Source organism: Battus philenor, unplaced genomic scaffold (assembly GCF_028537555.1).
Source record: "Battus philenor isolate CCGP_79_NKW_IND1 unplaced genomic scaffold, ilBatPhil1.0.hap1 SCAF_18, whole genome shotgun sequence".
NCBI lineage: Eukaryota > Metazoa > Arthropoda > Insecta > Lepidoptera > Papilionidae > Battus > Battus philenor.
The window spans coordinates 4794080-4817959 of NW_027181680.1; the positions used below are offsets into that span (position 1 = coordinate 4794080).

Below are 23880 nucleotides of genomic sequence, written 5' to 3' on the forward strand. Positions count from 1 at the left end.
TTCAAATGATTTTTTTTATAAATTAATTCTTTATTGTCGTAGCCAAACTTTGACACGACAGTTTATATTTAATAACTAAAATTATATCACTATTGCAGCAAAGAAAGATCTCGCGTGGAAGTTGTAACAGTCACCTAAAACTCTCTATAGTTATATCCATTATAACTAATATTCATTATACTTTCTTTACATCAAACCTATATTATACCTACTAACATGCTCGTTTGCTATCAACTGACCACAATTACTACCACTTCGAAAAGTGTTTGCACAGAGAAGCAGGAGAAACTCCAGCAACTCTCTTTTCAATCATTACGGTCTCCACTGGTATGTTTTTGTAACTTCCCTAGCCTCGTGGTATTATCTAGGCGTGTTTTAGTTCGTTTTTAATTTGAGTTATTGTCGTTGCGTCTTTCAGAAAATAAAGTACGTGTCTATGTTTTAGGACGGCGCGACGCTGTAATGTCACGGAAAGGATTGCTTTGTGGGTGATGGCATATATAACAATTCTTGCCGACGATACAATACGCAATGAAAAAACCTTTAAATGAAATGCCTTTGAATGTCATTATATTTAATGGTTATTTTATTAATCTAACCTAATTACGTAGTAACAAAACTTGTTTTTAGCGCATTTTAATCAATTAGTGAAATTAGCAAAAGATGGAATAAGTTTCTAAGAAAAAATTTATATCATTTCCACTGCTATAGTAGATGAAAATTAATTTTAATTTTGTTTCTCGCCCCAGAAAATTCTTGGTAGTTTACTATAGATACTTAGTGTAAGCATTAAGATAGTTATTTTATTATATTAGATATATTCCGTTATGCGTTGCATCAGCGGCGATGCAATCGCGTTCAGGTAGGAATGCAAGCTGTTGGAACTGGCGACCGCATTCCCTTAAATTATATCATTATCATTGACCTTAGTGTTAATACAAACAAAAATTATATTATATTTATCTCTTAATGGGGGATTTAAGTTTTACTTTCAGCACTATAGTCCAAATTCATTTACAGTTGCGCTTAATGTCTTTAGTGATTTTGGTACCAATGCAACTTCAGTAACCATGTCTAACAGAATTGTAATAAAATAAGTAAAATCAAAATGCATTCTGTCAAAGGCAAAGGTTATAAAAAACAACATTTCACTGATATTATAACCTTGTTTCGCATAACAAAGTTTTACGTATACGGCATACGAACTTCCTCACGTATGCAATTACTAAAACAATTAATACGTAAATTCGCCTTCGCAAATAATGGAGTGGAGCATTATAATGACGACAATAACGTTACAACGACGCACGTAATAAGCAACGCAGCGGACACAATTAAGCGAGATCGTTGAGTAATTCAGCATTCAACTTGTAAAAGATTACCGCAACCGAGGTGGAATGCGAAACGCTCAACTAAACACATACATCACGCGACAAGGACACTGAGGCAATAATAAATGTACAAAAAGTAAACAGCGTGCGGCACAAATGTTAATGACCTATGACTAATACGAGAGGCCGGTAATGTATAATATCGGCATTCGTACAAACAGTAGCAGCCGCGCCGGATACGACCAAACATTACATAATTCTTTGATTGTGTTTGTAAAAAGTTGGGGATTCCCACCACTACAGGCGCGTTCACACGGACGCACCCCGCGCGTGTGAGTGTAACCTTGCCTTCCTTTACATATTAAACGCCGTCGGGCTATCCCTTTGCGTATCTACAAAAAAAGCTGAAGCCATAACTGTATTGTTGCGAGAAAAGGAAAATGAATGAGATGGGATTGACTGTTATTACTATTATTACTATATTCCGACGAGCTCCCGCGAGAGCGATAAAAGGCCCGCTGACCGGTTTACTTTTTATACTTGTTTGTGTAACAACAATGGGACGTAAACCGTATTCATCAAAGTCATCTTCCGTCTTTACGACGCGTACCGCAAGTGTTATTAGCGCGGCGCTCGCGTTGCCTGCGATGCGATGCCATGCCACACAAAAAACGGAGCCGTTCGTTTCACTTGTTTTGATGCGGGGAAATTGTATTAATAATAGAAGCGTTTTCCGAGAACGCGACCGATAACGAGGAGCCGCATAAAAATAATTCATACAAGAAAGAGACGCTGGTTCTCGGTAAGACATGTCGGAGATACGCGAGCGGCGGTAGGTAAATATTTGTGTGTATTTAATTATAAAGGTCTATAAATAGTGAGAGCATTACGTCTTGCTATGCGGTCGGTTACGGCGTGTTATTTCGGTCGTCACGAGACCCGTGAATGTCAAGCTCGCAATAACTGGGTGCCGCGGCCAGGCAACAGGTGAATTACACCTTTTAATTTAACATCTTCTATTCTTCATTTATCAACATTTATCATCTTTTATTAATCTTACTGCATATCAATTTACCATATACATCCATTTAATATATTAATCTAAAAATAACTTGGGCTAAATATACACAAGTAATGTTTATCTGGTAATAAAAATTTTATAACAACTTTCGTAAACATTAAACATAACAAGTACTCTTATTAACTAAGTGTTTATGCTATAAAAGTACATTGCAGAATTTACCACCAGTACATAAAGAACGAAATAATTTGTTTTTATATCTAAGCACCTTCATACAAAGAATATTTACATGATGACGATACGCTTCACTTCTTCATATATGTTAACAACGCAGGCCGGATCTTTTTAAATTGTACCACGAGAGGCATCAGGAGAAAAGAACTGCTATAAAGAAATATTTTATAAATATACGTACAGAAAAATATTTATACAATACAAATTGTATACTTCAATAAACATTTGCAAATTGTTTATATAGATTATTATACAGAAATGTGCATAACCTAACTTATTTACATTATAGTTATAACCGTAGAGAAATATTTACATGTCATTAATTTCAATGAATGGCGTAAATGAAAATGAACAAAACATCACATATCTAAATACATACGCAACAAGTGTAAACAAACAAAATTACCAAGTGTTACTGACCTAATAAAACGACCCCTTTCCCTCCCAAGATGGTTCAATAAAGAACACCCTTTCGGTACATACCGGGGTACATAAGAGTGGCGGTCGTGACCTTTTAATGTAGATGTATCCAGATGTATAGCCGACCGCCCCGCCGTGTACTTGCTACTCTCGGATTAAAGAAATATTCAACAGCAAGCACTACTCTCTTTCCCAAAAATCACCAGGAAAGCAACTTCCTGCAAGTGACTTTTTGAACATGTAGGCCGGAAAGGCGTGCGAAATGCAAATTCTAATAGGTGTAACAATATTAAGTATTTTTTTTCTTTTCTTGCACATTTTGAAGTCTACAGCAGCAGCACATAGTTTTGGAGCCTCGTAATGGTACATTGATTTTTATACGAAAATTTGTTTATAAACGAAACAATAATAAAAATGCCTGTAAATCGGTAGACTATAGGAATATAGTTTCAGCACATTCTCCATACATCTCGTTAGAATAGGTAATTTAATGTATAATTTACTCATGCCGTGGCCATTTTTCTTTAGATATCTTAATAAATACACATATATCACAATGTTATTGTTCCTACCTCCACGGATAATAACTATAATTAAACAGGATGACTGATCATACGTATAAAAGATTGAAAGGGGAGAATTTATAGCCTATTTGTTTACAAAAAGCTGTAAAGCTTTTGCGTACCGTAACCTATTATAGTGATCACTTTGGAATACATTTTTTCTTGCTGTTGGAATGTGACAGACAAGTAACTTACTTTACTGCTATAGTACAGTCTGAGGTAGCCACAGATAGTAAACAATAATCAATTTTAATATGTACTATTACGAATTTTGAAAGCTTTTTCTTACTATGTTACCATTACATTATGAATTATTTCAGAAACAATTGATTTTTCAATAATTGACAATATGCTGTCATTAACGAGCTGTACATTCACCACTTTGAGGATTTTACAGTTATTAACACTGTCCTTCCAGAGGTTATTGCCCTGTCGCTTCCCACAAGTTTCACAGGGTGGTTGGAAATAGGTAATTAAGCTTTGATTTACTTTGTTGATTTTTAACCATCTCATGTTCGATCGAATATTTGTATATATATATAATAAGAACATTTGGTGTACACAGTTGGTTTGTCTCATTTGAGTTTAGATCAATATGGATATATTTCTGAGACGCCGCGTCCGCGCCCGTTATCGGGTTATACAGCTAAATGTATATGAGAGTGCATGAGTCATTTACCTTTCGAATAAGCTCCGAGAAAAGTCCTTGGCAGTGGCCCCTTTAACATTCATATACATTTATCGATGTAAGTTACGTCACCTCGTTTGCATTATGAAGGCTAGCTAACAGATGTAATAAAGTTTTACGTGCAACAAGTGCAACGCTCTTTCAGCCGCGCGGATTGTAGGTATTTATCGAGATTGAACGTCGCGCACGAGACGTAAGATGTACGCCCGACTGTAATATGATGTACTGTTACGTAATCTGGTTAGTTGCATTATTTACGTCCACTTGATCTATAATTAAAGCGCTGACGTCCGCGTGCGAGCCATGCCGCGCGGTCGCGGTGATAATGTGCTTGACCTACACAGGTTTCCCTTGTTAATAATCCGACATTTTGATTTGAACCGACGACGGACGAAGGGGGCCGGCAATTACATGACGTCACCGCAGTTTAACGACCCCATTACTATATATTGTATGAATGAATGCAAGCCGCGCCACGAGTGACGTTTTTGTCCGCTACAAGTCGCAACGAGGTAAGGTGCTTCGCTGCAAGAGAGGCGTGACGCTCATGTTAATGTTCGATTTCGCCGCTTACGACGTCATTGTTATGTATCGACTGCGGCTCTCGCTTATTTCAATGTCAATTAATTACAAAATTGTAGACGTGGCATTATGGAATAGAATAATCGATATGCATTCAAATCAGAATTGGCACGGGTCAAGTGAAAATAGATAGATGGTTAGTCGACGGTCGGGTTCGGGTCGGGCTGGGCTGGGGCCGGGGCCGTGTATTCGCCGAGCTCAACACAATGACACGATTATCTGGTGGCACGCAGCGAGACCGAGACGGCTCGCATTGATTTTACGAAATCCGCATCACGGACTGAGAATGAACGGTCTCCGTCGGGCCATTCATCTCGTTTTCATGTACCTACACACCGCCGCTGTTGCGATACGAAAGTGAGAGCGGAATTTACTCGGGCGCTACGCACAGCGCCGCCACGTACCGCCCTAAATACTGCGGCGGGATAGACGGCGATCGACGACTGATGATCAACGATTATGCACGCCTCCCACCCGCGATAACATTGTGCGATATATTATGCTGTACCGTGCTCAAACTGCTTTAACGAATAAACCACAATGGTATGGTATTTATTCTGGGAAAGATAAAATCTAAGGCCAGTCATGGAAAGGGTATCGCGACAAATCAAAACAGTTTTGACTAGCTACGCAATAATTACGTCGAAGCACGCTCTGCACACGACGTAAGAGCAGATAAAGCACATGTTTACAAACGTTAAGAAAGAGTCGGGCGAGTGTAAGAACGCGCGGTATATCCGCATCACACAGCTAAATCTAAATATAGCGGGCGCCGATATCAGTGGCTCGCCCTTGAACCAGTCGCACGGAAACATTTTATTATTATTACCGAGCTGTCGGCGAGCACGAGTGTGCCGGGTCGACGACCCCTCCGACCACGTGTCTCCTTATCGACAACTATCTAACACGATTGTGGGTAAACAACGGACCGAGATAAATGACTAATTCCACGCCGCTTGTTTATTTAAGCCATTCATAAATAATAGTTTCGACGTCACCGCGCTTCCGATGGCGACGAACATGCCTGCTGTCGTCCCTAGGCGCGTCGTTGTGCTCCTGGTCTACGATAGAGCTACGCAAAACATTTCACGCACAATGTTATAACGGTCCCATAAAATTAGAATTACGCTAAAACTTTCTACTTAGTAAAACACTACATTAGACACAGCCTGACTCGTAGAATGAATTTGATCGAAATAACATTGTTTGCGCAGCGTTAGACAACACTGAAGAAGATTAAATAAACGTAAAGATTTAGGTACTCAAAATAAGATGGTTGTTTTACAAATTATTCAAAAACCGATTAGTAAATAAATCATGACGTTACATTAAAATATATTTCAAAATTAGTATTTTAACTGTATTTATATCTCAAACTTCTTTAAATGATAGACGGTGATAAACAACGCAAATTGAACTTTGGACATCTAAAATGGTCGATTATGAAAGCTCGAAACAAGTCACATTTGGACGAAAAGTACACAAAGCAAAAAGCACACACAGGCACGAATTTCCGTTAATTGCATCAGAAGCTCGGAGCGGAAGTGGCGCTGGCGTGGGAAGTGGGACAGGCGTTACGTAAGCGGTACTTGTTCGGCCAGCCTACACAGGTACATCCTTACAAATGCGTGCGGCCTTGAATGTGAACTCTAAATTGTAGGCCACGTGGCCGATGCATTGTTTTATGGCGGCGCGGTGCCGAATGCCGCAATCGGAACACCACGATTACAACGATTACAACGCGAACGAGTAGGACGGCTAATGTGACCCTTCATTTTATGACGACTTTCCTTTTCTACTTGGGAACTTCAAGATTCACAATTATCTATTTTTCTAGATAATTCACCCCCCGCTACAACAAACGCAAATAGCCGTTTCAGGTTTTGATTTTTCCCCCAAAATCTTTAGCACTAAACGTCCGGTTGGCAACATATTTCTTGATATCTAATGATTATTTATTACATTAGTTATTGACGAACTTTTACATCTAAATTAGTTTCACTGTGTTCTGGTCTGAAGGACACCCTAAATTTACAAACTAAAAGATGCCTATCATGCCATATTCACTGTTTATGATTTTAATAACATTTTATAAGTCCTAAATATTGTAGCTGTTACTCTGATGTATATTTTTGTACTTAATTAACATTATGATAAACGTTAAATTATAAATCAAATCAATCAAACCATATAATAAAGATTGGTATTAATTTTATTTATTGTATCTGGATAGTTAACTCAAAATAGAAAAACATTTTATCTTGGAAATTTCTACTAAATAAGCGAAGAACAGTTATTAATATTTTCATCGTGCAGCACCTGATTGCCACCACATCTGTTGAGTGGCTGTAAAGGCTTCGACGGTAAAAGGCACTCACTGACCTAGTGGACAACCTGTTCTTAAAGACGGCCACATCACTCACATACGGGTACCGTGAGAACGGAAAACTATTAATCTTTTACTGTGCCTGTTTGTAATTGAAAAAGTTCTCAATAGTCACAAGAGATATAACAACGTTATAAACCTGTCACATTACAATTGCATTAGTTGAGATCGTAAAGAATATATTCATATATAGGGTTACTACACTGTGAATGACTTCTTGATAGATCATACTTAAGGAATGATGTATCCGTCACCACGTTCTCTTAAAAATATTTTCAGTCTCGCTAAGTTTCTTGCGCCTGTTCTTCTTAAGCGTTAAGCGTTTATTGCCCGAACAGGTGGTAGACTCATGTCAACTTTAATAATCTGTATCGTCTTATGATGAATAAAGAGTCTTTTAAATTCAATTTTGCGGTCGTCGGTTTTGTTACGATTTTATAATTCTAAGAGCTTAAAAAGAAAGTAATACTTCGAATCAGAACCTGTCTTTTGACTGCCGTTAACGAGAGTTAACGCAATGTAAACAGGTTACGAAATTTTTGGATTTTTCGTTAATTTGTTTACAAGTTACCAATAATGTACGATAAGTTTAGATATAAATACGTATATATATGAAGTATATAAGATGAATGCTTTCTTTAAAAGGATTGCTTAAAACTTTATGCTTATGAAATTAGAATCAAACGAATTAATCTTACACATGCCCGATTTAAAAAAATAACCTTATTTTTTATACTTAAAAGCAGCTTTTGATATGAAGATAAGCGTGGCTCAGAGACGGCAATGAAAACTGGCACATTTTTAACTGGCTCGTTTTAGGTACGACGGACGGAACATAAAAAGTAGGTCTGGTAAACGGAACGAAAACCCTTTCAGCTTGATGCCGCGTTAGATACACGTGTCAGATGTCAAGCTCCATTCACGTTGATTCCGTGAAACACACGGGCCGGCGCGGCAGCCTCTACATAATGTATGTGCGGGGCGCAGAGGCGGCGGAGCGACGTGGAAGCCCCGCTCCAACGTTTGCCTTTACCCCGTTTTGGAGCCGAGAGAACGCACAAATCTCCGCCTGGAAGCGAGTAATATTTGCCTACACATCAAACTTTCACTATCGCGGTGCGCTTTCGTTTTTATATCCGCCGGCAGCGACGGCCCGCCAGCTTTGTTATTTCTCGATACATTTTTTTTGTTAAACAACTGACATATATGTAACAATGAAACTGAACATTTTGCTTTCAAACGTTAAAAAGCAGCAATAAGGTATATTCGCTTTTATATAGAAACTACAATTAGGGGGAAAATTTTCATTAGTAACATCATAAATACAAAATTTAATTGTTAAACTATCACAAATTAACACTAAACATACCATAACGGGTCAAATGAACCATTTTGAGCTTTGCATTATAAATGCATATATTATCTTGGTGCTTTTGCACATTTTAGGTTTATAATATAAATGGGCAATATATTATTTTGATCAATTATAACACATTTAAATTTTATTTCCTTCATAACAACCATATTACATACATTCAAGCAAACGTAAAATAGGGTCATTTGACCTGATAAAGTAGGAATAGGCATCTAATAAGTGTTGGTATGATTAGTGTTAAAAACAAAAATCACTCTTACAGAATTTTACATAATCCATACTTTATCAGTCATAATTACATGAAAATTGAACAAAAAATCACAATTATTAGAGCAATAGTATGAAATATTCAAGTAAAAATTCAGTCAAAATAGACATGTATTACACATGTTAATGTTTATAATATTACTAGTGATACTCCATCATCTTTGCATTGTCAGTACTGCCTTCTGAAGGTGCACTTTCATAAAATCCATTACTGATAGTTTTTAAAACTCAAAATGATATCATAGCCTAGGTTTGAACCTAGAAGAGCTGTTTAAAAGAAGGAATTTTCTAATAAATTCCCTCTCTACTTCCCCTTAGGGTGGAATATTGTAAAATCCATTCTTAACAAACTCCTACTGGAGGAGAGGAAAATTCCTAACAAATTTAATGACTCCAAGCTTTATGGATTGGAAGATATTGTTAGCGGTCAGTGTACATGGATGTAATTATTTAATTTTTATTATATTCATATATTTTGATTTTTTTAACAATAATACACATCTTTCTTTAAACAAGATTTTTTAGGTATATATGTCGGGAAGCTCACAACACCCTATGTTTTGCTAATACATTTTTTAACTAAGGATGATTTCATCACTTTGAAATTAATAGTGATTCTAAAATCCTACAAATTTGATGCTATGATCATTATTTCATTTGAAATAATGAACTTAATGGCAATTCATAACAATATTTTTATAGAGAAACATTATTCTATTTATCAAGTGGTCTAATGAAAAATAATCAAATAATGGAAAAAAAGCTAATATAGTTTTTTTTGCTAATATAGTCTTTTTACATTAACACTATCAGGATTCTTGTTCAATTTTTGTCACTTTGTCCCACACAATTGTTTTAATTAAAAAAATATAGTTAGTCGATCATGTAAAGTTGGTAGTAAAGGTTTTAAATGGTAAAAACTTAGAACTATTCCATTAGCTTAGGTAATGTTTGATAAAAACATGATTTAATAAAAATATGTGTCCATTCCAAAACAACTTTTAATGTTGCTTTATAACAACTTATATATTATAACATGAAGATTCTATAAAATTTATATTCCACAAAGATTTGTAAAGATTGACTATATCATCATTCATATCTGTGTTTCTAGGATCTTAATGAACAACAGTATACTGAATTTATAACACAAAATCTGTAATTTTAAGAGTTCAAAAGAATAAAGATCAGCAAAAAGAAAGAAAATTGCTGATTAAGACCCTAATTAAATTGCAACATATGTATAAGCATTTTCATTTGTGGTTTAATGTGAAAATTAGGTTTTGAATCATTTCGAACATTGCTAATAGAGTGCGATGCTTTTTTAGTATGTTAAATAAATAGCCTATCTATAATAGTAAGATGTTATAAAAATCTCAAAGAAATCACAAGAAATCTTAAACATTTATACATGACAATATAAACATTAGAATCTCATGTCTTCTTAAGACTTGAGACACTAAGTTTTCTAACTTTACCATCATTACATAGCAACAAATAGTAAGTTATTAATTATGGTTTGACAGATGATACAGACACAATGCACGCACAATACACACACAATGGGTCACCATTGAAATGAAATAGGTACAGTTTTACAAAATAAAGTTCATTAAAATTGCAAATGCATAAATGCTTACTCTTTTTTATAGGGTTGAGAAAACAATCTAGCTTATTTCTAATACAATTTTTGATTTTTGTGTGTTAAAAATAAAATAAAACTAATTTATGTCTTCAATGTGCTTGATAATTTTGTGCACAACATTTTATTAACATCAATTAATTATCTGAAATCCTAAAATTGGAGTTACGTTTTTGATTATGAAACCCTCCTCTATCTTATGAAATTGAACAATTAAAATAATATATGAATGTTGCTAGTAGTTCCTAATCTTTAACTCTTTATTCATCACTATTCATAATTAATAAATAACAAGATAAATTTGGCAACCGCTGAGATGAAAAAATATTATTCAGATTTGTCAGTTGTTTATAAGACACAGCATATAAAAATGATATTTAAAATATAAATATTTGGAAGTGGCAAACAAGACAAGTAAAAAAAGGACACCTGAATCATTGTAAAAAAAAAATTCTTTTCAGAAATTATGTAGTATGTTCTTAACTTCTGTTACGAGTGACCATTAATTTTACTAATGTACATAAAATTACCTTAAATTAAAAATCAAAATAAAAATGTGCTGTGTTGACTTTGGAAAAGAAAGATGTCTGACTAGATGTCATCATATGAGGACTAATAAAGAGTTTATGTTCCAGAATCCTTAAAATTTAAATAAGATTTTATTTGTTCATTTTTTTAAAACATTTATTAAAATTATATTATATAATTATTTATATTTACTACAAATGTAGTTTGTGCAGTGTTCAAAAAACATTTTGTCTAGCTAATACTATTGAGACAAGGAACTTACCGTAGAATTTCTATATGGGCCACCCTGAGGATTATACGGAGGCATGGGCCGTGGTGGCGGCCACCCAGGCGCCGGGCCATACCCTGCCGGTGGCTGCTCGTAACTGTTTGGGTAACGGTGCGGCGGAGCACCGCTCGATTGGAGTAAAGAATTGAGTGTGGGCGTCGGGCCCGGTGCTTGTGACGCAGGCTGCCCCGGAAAAAATCTCTGTTGAGGAGGCGGCCGCGGTTTGCCAGGGAACCCAGGTCGCGCGCCATAATACGGATCTGCTCCATCTGGGTAACGATACTGGCCATACTGGTCCGTCACTGGCCGATCTCCGCTCCGATCGTGCCCCGGTGCCTCGCCACCGTCGCGTGGCTGTCCCGGATCGACCGACATCGGCGATTTACTTTTTGTGTTCACAACGCCATCGGGCGGAACGCGCCCTACGCTCTTGTCGGTGCCGTTTTGTAACAGAGCGCTACGCGACTCACTGAGCTGCTCCGATGGACTCTGATCTACGTTCACTTCGCTACGCTGAGACTCTGCCTGCGTCGCAGCCATGTTCGGCTGGTGGCGGCCGTCCCTGCTTACACTCGCTCTAGCGATCGACCGGCTCACTTACGTTACATCGAAAACGGGCGTCGGATTGCAAAACCGCGACGCGGACACTTCCATCACTAATCAGCCGCTAAACTTTGCACAAATTGTAACGCGAAACTGACGAAATATCGTTCACCGACGCACACACATCGATCACATATCTACTCCATTGGCGTAAACGAGGTTATGGAAAAGGTTACATATCTAGCGGGCGCTTTTGTCATGTTCACACTGAACATTTCATATCACTTTCACATTTATAACACTACAAATGCTATCACTTATTGCAAAACTCATACCCTATTCTATAGATAGATGGAATACCCAAAACAGAACAATAGAATCACGAAACTTCCAAAATTATTAGCGTCCGCCATTAAACGGACTTGAAATTCTACAGCACTCGGTGACGCTTTTGCCTATCTTCACTGCGGTGACAGAAAAATAAAAATGTTGCAACAGCAGCGGGTGTAATCAGATATCGACTCTGATGTATATTATTTTGAAATAGTATAATGATAAGCCTTAAATGTTAAGCTCTGAGCACCAAATATGGAAAAATTAATCAAGAATTATCTGTGCATGTTTACATTTCCGTAATATTGCGACCACGTAGTTACTGCAGGATTGCCAACATCTATAATTGTCTATGACCAGTTCCGGTGGCGCCAAGACTTTCGTTGCTATGTTCACTTTGAAATGTGTATTACAATTACTAAAAGTTTTCCAAAATTTAAACTTATCTACATTGAAAAATAAAATTTTGAAGAACATTTATTTAAAAAAGATTTTATAAACCATTTTCAAACTGTTGTTTCTTTTATTTATTGGGATAGATTCATAAAAATCATAATTGACTACGTGTTGTATACCAACATTCTAAAATTTTATGTAAGCAATAGATAAAACATAATTTTTAGTTTGTAATAAAAGAAAATATTCATTCATTTTGGTGTTTGTTTGTTACATTTTATAAAAAGTTATTTGATTTCATATTATTAGCAATTAAAATTTTAAGTCATATACAAGACATAACCTAATAAATTTCTGTTTACTAATAAGCGCTCTTATTCAATTTTATTGCTTATTAGATATGTATACTTATGTATAAAATTTACAAATTTACTTTAATCCAAAGTATTAAATAACCCAGCAGTCCTATTGCTAAACAATAATGTAACTTATAAAACATTCTTATTTCAGAATCAGTGACAATGTTAAAAACTAAAGACCTTATGTTTCAAATCATGTCTAACTTTTTCTTTGCCAATTCTTTGCTCCAGCTTGATCTGTAAAAACTGCTAGTAAAATATTGGCTATTTGTGGTTATTCGTTTACTTAAGGCAAGACTTGAGACCATATAAATCAGTTTTGAAAACTGCTACGTATTGAAGCTTGGTATCTAATTCAAACCTTATGGCGTGCTGCCACAAGTTAATATACCTTTGACGAGTAATTCGAACGACCGACATATTTACATTATCTGTTGATGTATATGCGATTTTATTAAAAAATATTAACTTTTATTGAATCTGTGATATTATACTATTTTAGGAAGAAATTTCCAAAAAACATTAGCCAACACACAAGTTTTAAACAGTTTATAGTATTGGAAATTACCTTTCCCGGGTCGCCTAGTCTGTCGGTGACTTTGAGAATAATTTGGTTGTAGGATAGTTTATAAACGAGAAACATGGTCTTAATTGTTTTTTATTTTACTATTAACTGAAGCTTTCTTTTTATAGGATGTTGAACGTGAACATCATAGGTACATAGCAGCGAATATGGCGCCAAGTGAAAACTTAACGGTTACTTGACATATGTCATTAATTACAACATAAAGAACGATTGATAGTAAAAACTTACATTAGAATTTTAAAGTAAGTTAGTAGTAAGTTAAAAAGTTTATTTAAAATCTACAGGGATAGTGTTATTACCTTTAAAAATATATTCGTTAATATTGTATGCAATTAATATATTCTGTTTTTCTAAATTTCTTACTGATGCAGTGTTGAGGCCTCGTGATTTTAAGTCAGTGATTTATATTCTCTGGAGAGTTAACATTATATATGAATCAATGTACAATTACTTCTTTCATTTTTCCCAAAAAAATAATTAAGGAGGTATAGATGTTTAACAACTTGTAGGATTTTGCATTTGTCAAACAACAATAAATATGAAATGACTTTATGCTTATAATGTTCTTTGTTGTTATTTCTTCTGAAGTATATAAGTTTATAACAGTTAACATTATAGCACACAAGTTTTATATATATATGAAACTTGTAAATATTTGAAATAGAGAAAAAAATATTGAATTTAAAAATCTGGTATAGTTTTTTGTACAACTTATTTAGTTTATTTTTTACTTATTACTTTGAATCTGAATAGATTAAGGAGAAATAATTAGGACTATAATTATATGAAATAGATCAAAGTTGTATATAATAACTTTTTAACCTTTATGAATTACATTTTCTTCACGGAAAGGGTTCAAATAAAGGGTTTTAGTGTATGAAACAATGTAAATGGAATAAGAGAAACTGCATTTAAAAATTGTTTTATTTTGTTTCCGTTATACAAAGGTGATTAAACACAGTTGCAAAAATATTTTTTGTACCAATATCATGTCATTAAATTATTATATTTACCAACTATCTTGTCACAGTAAATTAATAAACAGTAATTTTTATTAAAGTCATAACAATTTAAAAAATGTTAATGGTCATGTTTAATTGCCGTGAGCATAATTAGGAACATGATTTTTACTTTATTTTTGATGTAAATATAAAAAAGAATTGTTAAGAATTAATTTTTACCTTCATTTTTAAATTGATAAATACAATCATATATGGCTAAAAGAAATCAGTGTTGCCTGGTATACATTCTTTTGCTTGCCGGTGGGCCCTTTCCAGTATCAGTTTATAGCAACGGTATTTGAGACGCCAACATCACCTCTGATCCCATCTATCACACCAAGACTAGTGGTCTAACGGTCTATTATAAATTACGATCTTAAATTATTGGCATTATCTTTATAACACATTAACATTTGTCGTAACTGGTGCATTGTACTGAAAGTTTAGTTTTAGTTCAATTGTCCTTAAATAAGCAATTTATGGTTTAGTATGTTAATGAATAGTCTGCCATGCTGGCACCAGGCAAAATATTGACAGATTACAAATTTGCTATTAAATCTAAGCTAATAAAATTATTAATTTAAAATTGAGCGAATAATTATGACGCCAAATATATTATTGTCCTCATAAAGTCAACATAAACATAATTGAAAAAAATCTATATAAAATTTCTATAAAAATGTAGACATAAATTAGTTATGGCATAAAATTAAAACTAAACAATTATAAATCTCAAATTAATCTAGTTTAAGTACAAAGATCACGGTGTATCGAAACAGAGCGCGTAGGAAACGTGATTAACAGATCTCGAGTTAGCCAAGCAGTAACTTAGCAGGGAAGTAGTATCATACAAAAAAAATTTTCACTCTTAAAACTGTACAAAATACATGACTTTATTGATTTTACATACAGATGCAAATTCAAACTTAGTAAAAATGATGTTTATTTACACTGTTTTCTTTCCACCGGGAATGTATTCTATGTTTCCACAATGTCAACATTTGCTTTTTGTTCCATGCAAAACATTCAGATATTCCACTATCATATTTGTATTAATACTGCAATATTTCGCGACTTTAAAATACTTATCTACAATAAGGCAATTTGTTTAATATTTAATATGTTGATAACACAAGGTCTTTTTACAGAATTTAAAGCGTGTCTCACACTGCTGTTGCATTTTTTTTGTTTTTTACGTCTTTAAACTTGATGTGCACTTAATTTACATTGGAGGCGTACTACATCAATCAAGAGGAACCGAACTCGTCCATCCACGTGAGGTACTTCTGTATGTCGCCCTTGGACACTGACTTGTTGCACTTGGCCAGCGCCTCCATAAAGTCTTGCCTCGTCACCGGCAAGTCCAACTCTTCCTTGGCAAGCTGCTTGATCTGTTCTGGTTTCAAACCTGCTATTTTTCTTCGCATCGACATCATTGACGCGTCTCTGTAATTTCGGAAATACATTTAGAAATACATATAAATAAGAACATAAAATAGGAAATGTCTCTGTAACTTTAATCTAGTCTTGGTAACTATAGTAGCTACTAGCTAATTTAAAGCTAAAGAAATTATTAGACGTTAAATAAGCTAAGAATTATTATGTGCCAAGCTTTTATGTTAGCGCATGTCGTCTTTATTACACTAACATTTTCTCATTGTTGAAACAAATTTTGTTTTAGTCTATGGGTCTTAACTTAGCGCACCCATTGTGGAATTGTACATATAATAAATGTTTCGTATTTTTCACCCATTTGGATCATTTTGGTTAATGTTATATAATTCACACAGTGTATCAAATTACTTGTTTGTAAAACTAAAACCATAATCATCGCTGGTAAAGTTATCAGATTTCTAATAAAGGTACTGAAACAGAGGCACTGTTGCTTTCCTTTTGTGGATAGAATGCAATATGAATAAAGGTTTAGTTATTAAGGTGTGTGTCAAAACTTACCGGCAAACGTTAGTGATATCAGCTCCTGAGTACCCTTCAAGTTTTTTCGCGATAGCACGGAGGTCCACTTCCGGGTCCACCTTAACCTCCCGGAGGTTGATCTGTAGAAGCGCTTCCCGACCCTCTTGCGTAGGGAGCGGTATGTAGATTCGCTTTTCGAGTCGACGCCGCAACGCTTCGTCGATGTCCCACGGAAAATTTGTTGCTGCTAATACCATGACTACCTGTTAAAAAATGTTGCTTGATCAAATGTCTGTTTTTCTTTATTTAAAGTTTGTTTGAATTGGTCACACACAAAATATCTATATTGTAGGTAGGCATTTACTATGCTTTTGAATCGTCGACTATTTTAACATTACGCGTAGTAAGTAACTGCTGGTAATAATTTCTGATCCGTTGAGAAGAGTCGGCCAGAAACTCAATAGTTGCTCTTTAAAATGAAATATAACAATTTTTGATTTATACATCATGATATTATTTATGAAAATATGTCATCAAAGCAAGTTCCACACATTTTGATTAACTAAAATCCCTTGAATTCTTTAATGTCTTATTTAATATTGTTCTTTCAATTTTAGATTTAAAACTAAGTTGGTGCCAACCACCAACCAGGATGGTCTAAGATATCTTGTTGAACTTTATTATATATGCTTTCACTTAGAACCCATGAAGGATTCTATGAAGTCCCTTTATAGTGAAAATATTTTCCGGTGGAAAAAAATGCTAAAAATTTTGATTTCCCAAAAAGGAGAATAAATAATGCCATGCGGTCACATTTATTGCTAATCGACAGGAAAGTTTTTGATTTATATTAATGTAGTAAAGATACATACACATACAGGTGGATATATCCTATAGAATAGGTGTGTCCAACTGGTTTAGGCCACAAGCCAGACCTAGACAAACTTATTACTGCTCGAAAAATATGAATAAAAATGGAATTGTAACATAGATGTAATTTAATAATCAACTTATAACTTTAGGAAAAAGTTTCAAAATAGAGATTTTTTTTATAAATAAATTACTTTATTAATATTGTAGACAGGTTGAGTCTCCTGGTTTTAAATACTTTAAATTCAGAATTTATTTCATGTGTCACTACATATTGAATGCTAATATTTTTTAATCACGGGCCCAGAATATTTCATTACGCAGGCTGTGATTTGGGCATGCCTGCAAGAGGTTGATCCGTTGCACCAATGCGTTATTTCAGAAGCCTACTGACCACCCCTGGGGCGCGTACTCATATCGAGATTTATTGGCAAGACTTTGTTATTAAACAATTTTTTTTTCTTTGGAATAGGTGGTTCTTTGGTAGGTACTTTCGAAATGTCATGATGTAGAGATAACAAAACTTGAAATATATATTTTTACATAAACCGTTGCCAGGTTTAGAAAGTTGAGTGTTCGGAGTCACGGTTTAAACGCCAATTTTAGTTGTAGTCTTTTTACAAATCATGGTATGAGTAAATTTTAGTGGGTAATCTAGATAGTTTGTTTTTTTAAAAAAGGGGCACCATATGCTATGTTACCTTTGCAGGTTCGTCGGTGGCAGAGCCAAGGCCGTCCATCTGCACCAGCAGCTCAGACTTAACGCGACGCGACGCTTCGTGCTCGCTGTCTGAGCCGCGTCGCGAGCACAGCGAGTCGATCTCGTCTATGAAGATCGTGCTCGGCGCGTAGAACCGCGCCTGAAAGACATTCAGTCAGTGTCATCATCATCATATCGGTCGATAGATGTACACCACAAGGCACAGGCCTTCTTTGCTAGTGTGACCGGTTTTGCGCTGCCCCAATCCAGCATTTCTCGTGACTCGCGGTCGTCACTTGGAAACTTTTCGTCCCCAACGACTTCAGTCACTTTAGACGAGCAATACTAACAGTTATATTGAATAAAGCCAAGAAATTGACTCAAAAATTACCCATACAATCGCATCTTGGGTTGTCAATTTGTTACCCTTGACCTCTTTGGAATATCTTTAACTGCCTGTTTTTATGTGGTTCTGTCTACACGGAGACTTCTCATACAACCTCCAAGTACTTTAAGTCCAAAGTTTATTTCATTTATTTCTCAAAACTTAATCAACATCATCATTTCAACCACAGAACGACCGCTGATGGTTACACACAAATGCACACATGTTGAGAAGAAGAGTACAATACATCTGTAATTACTCCATTAAAAAAATTACATTGCTTGTCATTAAATTTGGGACATTAAGCCAATCAAATCCCACACACCGCCAAACCACATTCTTGTTTGTCATTTCACAATTCGAGATTACTTTTCAATCCAACCTAAAATGATGTATTGTAAACTGGTACACAGAGGTTTGTATGTGGGCTGGTTCCAATAAGTGAATGAAGCTTGTACTCAAAATGCACTGGTACCAGTTTTAGTTAGGTTAGGATGTAGTTTGACAAGCATAATTATGTATAATTTTTTTTTAAATATCTATTTATATGTACGACACTGAAGATTTGTCCAACACTAGTGAAATTGCCAAAGTAAAGATCTACCAGCTTGATGATAATGATTTTTAAAATCAAATTTTATTTCAAATAGTCTGCCCTAAGCATTAGCTGTAACTGTGTACATAACTTTTTTTATTATTTGCACTGCTTTTATTCAGTATCTTTTTAAGATTTTTTACTTAAGATTATTCTTTTTGCAAATGGCTGTCACAAATGAAGACACATGAGATATAACTATGGTGGAAAAGTTTGTTACTTTTTTTCAGCATTCATATTTTATATGCCAAATCGCCATAGTGTTATTACTGTTCCATTAAAAGTCTTAAAGCAAATACGAAGATAGTACCTAGTATTAATTCAGTTCATTTATAAACATGGCTAATAGAGTCGCACTATATACAATTGCAACAGCATTTCATAAATTTACGTTATAGAAGAAACTGGACACAGTACTCAAGGTTATCGATGATCAATGAATAAGGTTTAAGATAACCTCCTTGCAATATATTGGCGTTAACGGACCCAAATTCTTTCCCTTCCTAACCAAATTTAAAATATTCTTATTAATGCTATTTTAGAAGCCTATTCCTGAAATTAGCCGATCTTTTCTCTTGATGGGCTTAAATTTTTCAGCACGTTATAGAGAGATTTCACTGTTAAACCTCTCGCTTCTAGCTCTACCGCATGTTAGAGTTGAAAGATATGAAGGAGATATATATTTCCGACGGGTCTTTCTCGCAAAACACAAAGTATTATATTATTAACTTGCATCATATTGAATTAATTACGCCAAATTGCGGTTAGTATTTAGTATGTTAATATGCGGTAACATTTGTTTTATTTGTGTAAAAAAACATTAGAATTGAAGAGGATCATCACAAAAGATTATTTGCAGTATGTATTTAAAACATGCAGGTATTGAAAATTATGCTTTTTTTGTTTAACCAATTGATATACGGTGTCAGGATGTGTACATATTGAATAATGACAACATTACTATTATTCTTATTTTGACTTCAATCCACGCAAACTACTGTATGCAAAACAGTCTAAAAACAATAGAAATTTTAAGTGCTCAAATGATAATATGCTTTTACCAATTGCTTTCAAAAATATTAAAAGTGAACCACTTTGACTGCCCGCTATATTCTATAAATGCTTTTTTCGAATTGCTCGGCTTAATAATAGTGTTACCCCCTTGTGGGACGAGGGGCCCACGTTGGAAACACAGCGATTTTCCTTGTTGGTAAATACACACCGCTGCTTAAAATGCATTGCTAATCAAGGTTTAGATATATAAAATTCTCATGATCATAGCATTTGCACTCTTGAGCTTGAAACATAACTTCCATTCCATGCATGTCAAGCATTCGACGTGCAAGTGTCGGCTGCATCATGTGAGAGGGGTTGGGTATGGAGTTGATGACCCATACAGCAGCACCCACCTTTACCTAACCTCCCTATCTAACCAAATTTCAAATGTCCCAACCAATGATGATGATTCGTAAGAAGCTTCCAGAAATGAATTGTTTTTTGCTTGACAGGCCTAAATCCTTCAGCAGATTATAGACATTTCTCTGTTATACCTCGCTCTTGCCTTCACAGCATACAAATCACCATCAAATTTATTTCTAGTTATTTTATTAACTAAGTATATTAGGCACTTTATAAACTGCAATATCATTACGTAAAATTCAGCGTCTATCAGCAGTCAATTTATTCATGTACATGTTCCGCACAGCCTTACTGACCATTTCAAATAGCAATCGCACAAGCTTCTCGGACTCGCCGCGGTACTTGGAGGTGAGCGTGGAGGAGGACACGTTGAAGAACGTGGTGCCGCACTCGGTGGCCACCGCTTTCGCCAGCATTGTTTTGCCGGTACCCGGCGGGCCCACCATCAACACGCCCTTCCACGGACGCCTGATCCCCTGCGAACACGATAAGCTATATATTTATTAACATTATAAAACAAAATTTGTTAAAACCATATAATGGTCAAGTTGGGCATTTGATGTCAACTTTATACATAGACCTTGAGATAACTTATTCATATTTATATATAGAGACACCCTGGTAAAATCTGTAATTTTAATGGTGAGATGGGTAAAGAACAGATAATTTTACAGGTAATCATCTTTGAAACTGTCTTATTAATGTAATGAGTATGTTATTACTATTGTACATATATACACTATTGTAATAACATACTCATTACAATAATAAGACAAACAACAAATATTTCTGTTTAGCCTGGAATATTATTCCAGGCTAAACAGAAATATTGACATATTTAAAAGTAATAATTAGATTTTATTATTTATGATAAAAAAAACATTGGTATTTAATTACAAATATTTTACTTATTATATATTACAATAGTACTTTCACTGTTATCGTTTTAGAACAGAATGAATACATGTCTTTTTAATTATTATTACAAGGAGAATTGGTGATTCGGTCCATGAAAGTATCACATTGCCATCTTCTTTTAAAATCTTAAAATTTACCAATCAATATTCGGGATTTCGGACAGTCAACAAAACAAAATTCTACTCCCATAGCAAAATTATCAATTCCGTGGAGATTAAGTGCCGAAGTATGCCTACCAGAATTCCCTTTAGCTACACAACACGTTATGTAATGGGTTGACACTTCAATGTGGTGAAAAAAAAGTCAATAATATTTATCTCATGTATGTTTAGAACATACAAGATAGATGAAAAACACTGACAAGTAAATCATTTTGAAGTTAGTCTCACTCATCACAAGATCTTTATAAAAATGGTCCCTCTGCTTGTCGTATATATCTTTTAGAATTTTACCTAACCTGTATAAGTTATTTTTAAATATTAATAAACAAATAGGCCGGCCTAGTGATCGCACTGAACAAAAAGTCAATACTAATATATAGACAGATGACTCGAGGGTTACGCAAACGGTCTCTTTATAAAGTGATCCTACTTAGAGATATTTTTGTTAAATAACCATTTCATTAGGGAATAGGAAAGGTAAAACACACCTTGAAGAAATCCGGCATCCACATGGGCAAAACAACGGCCTCTTCTAGCAACCGCTTGGCATCTGTCAGGTCCGCGATGTCATCCCATCGAATGTTTGGATTTTTTTGTACTATATCTCTTTCTGAAATTACAAATAGCAATTGTCATTTGAATGAAACTAAGCAGTGCAGATAAGGAGTTAAGTATCGTAACATGTATTGTTTTAAAAACTAAGATATGCTGAGTACACAATCAATTTATGTCCATAAGTTGCCTGTATAAAGAATACTTTCAGATACGTTGGCTTATATGTAAGCATTTTCTATTAATGTAATGATTTTTAACGAGTAGGTCAGCTGAAAATGATTTTACGAAATTCCATTTAATTAAGCTCGTGGAACGGACGGGACATAGCTAGTAACGAATATCATCATTATAATTTCAGTTGAAAGACACCCATTGCAATCCCGCGACATTGATAATGGCTTCGGTCATCACCTAGTTGGAGAGTCGCCTCTTGAATCATTCGGCTCCAACAGTCTTCGATTGCAATACAGACAGACTCGTTTATTTTAGCTATTTTCATAGCACATTGTCCTAAGGCATATTACTCTGGGGTAAGGTTGTAGATATTAAATCAATATTTGCACTTCGCGATTTACTTATAAACATTTGTGATTTTGTGCGGGCTATATAACTCCATGGCAGCTTGGTATTCTTTGCGAGAAGAGAAGTTTTTATTAATATAGCTGGCATCATACGGTTGCGCCACACTATATGACAGACATTATTTTTATAAAAGTAATAAAAATAAGCTGATTACTGGCAGTTTTCGTCTTAAAAAAATAAATAAATTATTTATGGCACATGCTTTATGTATGTACAATAAAATTCCACAAACTATTTAAGATATGCCACTAGAGAAATTTAAAATTTATAATAATAACATATTAATGGAAAAATGTATAATATCTAAGAATGGTGTACTGATGTAAATGTGTAGAATTAAATGTTGTTGATTGCTTACTAGGGAAACTAATTAATATCATGGACTCATTGTATAACTATATTTGAAAAGAGCAACTGTTGAGTTTATCACCGGCTCTTCTCAGCAGAACTGCCTTTTGTGCTGTGATAATCTTTCCATAGGACTGACTGACATTTATATTGATAGACGATTCCAAAATGCTTGTAACAGTCAATTTGAATAAAGAATATTTTGATTTTGCACAAACAATGGCCCCTCACACTATCACTTTAGACGAGCAATTCTTGAAGCTAAGTCGGTGATCTTTGTTCTTCTGTGGAAGTCCTCATTTTAGATTCGATCTTGTAGGGAAGCTCCGAGCACAGCAGTTTCTCTTGCTCTTAGTGACCTTGAGCCTTTTTATAAAGCCTATTCTAAGCGACCACGTCTTGGATCCCTACATCATCATCGGTATTTTGATCTTTTTTAATCTTATTTGCTTAGGTGTTATTCTAGGATACAATGATAGTGAATGGTGTAGAGCGATATGGTCTCTCTCACCTAGCATGTCGACTAGATCTCCGTCGGCGGCAGACGGGGGCTCGAACCTGCGCTCCTCTTCCTTATGCCGCTCGTCGTCCGTGTCGCCGTTGTTGTTGTCCCGGTCCTGCTTGTCTTTACCGCCACTGTGCTCTTTGTTGCCCGCATCTTTTGATTTTGCTGCAATAATTGAAAAATTATATGTTTATATTTACGATTACTAAAAACGACGAATGAATTTACTAGCATATTCATGCTAATTTATTATTTTTTACATTGTAGAATGAGTAAATAAAAAAATGATATCAAAGGTATTTCATCTATATAGAATATTTAAAAATGCTTTACGATGATTATCACAAGTTTTACGTGTATATCTTTTAGTGGATTAAGCTTAAATATGTCAAGTTTGCTTTTAAT

General features: G+C 34.8%; 2 protein-coding genes across 9 annotated transcripts in view; both read right to left on the reverse strand.

Annotated features, from left to right (window-relative positions):
- osa (trithorax group protein osa) overlaps positions 1–12483 on the reverse strand; it is a 101507-nt gene extending 89024 nt beyond the window's left edge. For all 7 annotated transcript variants that reach the window (XM_068763713.1, XM_068763712.1, XM_068763711.1 and 4 more), the window contains exon 1: positions 11300–12483. In XM_068763713.1, coding sequence (XP_068619814.1) covers positions 11300–11845 — 546 coding nt within the window. In that variant the 5' untranslated portion in view covers positions 11846–12483. The remainder of the gene's footprint in view (positions 1–11299) is intronic.
- Positions 12484–14580: 2097 nt separating this feature from the next.
- Positions 14581–23880, reverse strand: part of Kat60 (Katanin 60) — a 45056-nt gene continuing 35756 nt past the window's right edge. For both annotated transcript variants that reach the window (XM_068763395.1, XM_068763396.1), the window contains 6 exons: positions 23482–23640; positions 21974–22095; positions 20703–20882; positions 18009–18167; positions 16477–16700; positions 14581–15969 (listed from right to left, as the gene is read on the reverse strand). In XM_068763395.1, coding sequence (XP_068619496.1) covers positions 15771–15969; positions 16477–16700; positions 18009–18167; positions 20703–20882; positions 21974–22095; positions 23482–23640 — 1043 coding nt within the window. In that variant the 3' untranslated portion in view covers positions 14581–15770. The remainder of the gene's footprint in view (positions 15970–16476; positions 16701–18008; positions 18168–20702; positions 20883–21973; positions 22096–23481; positions 23641–23880) is intronic.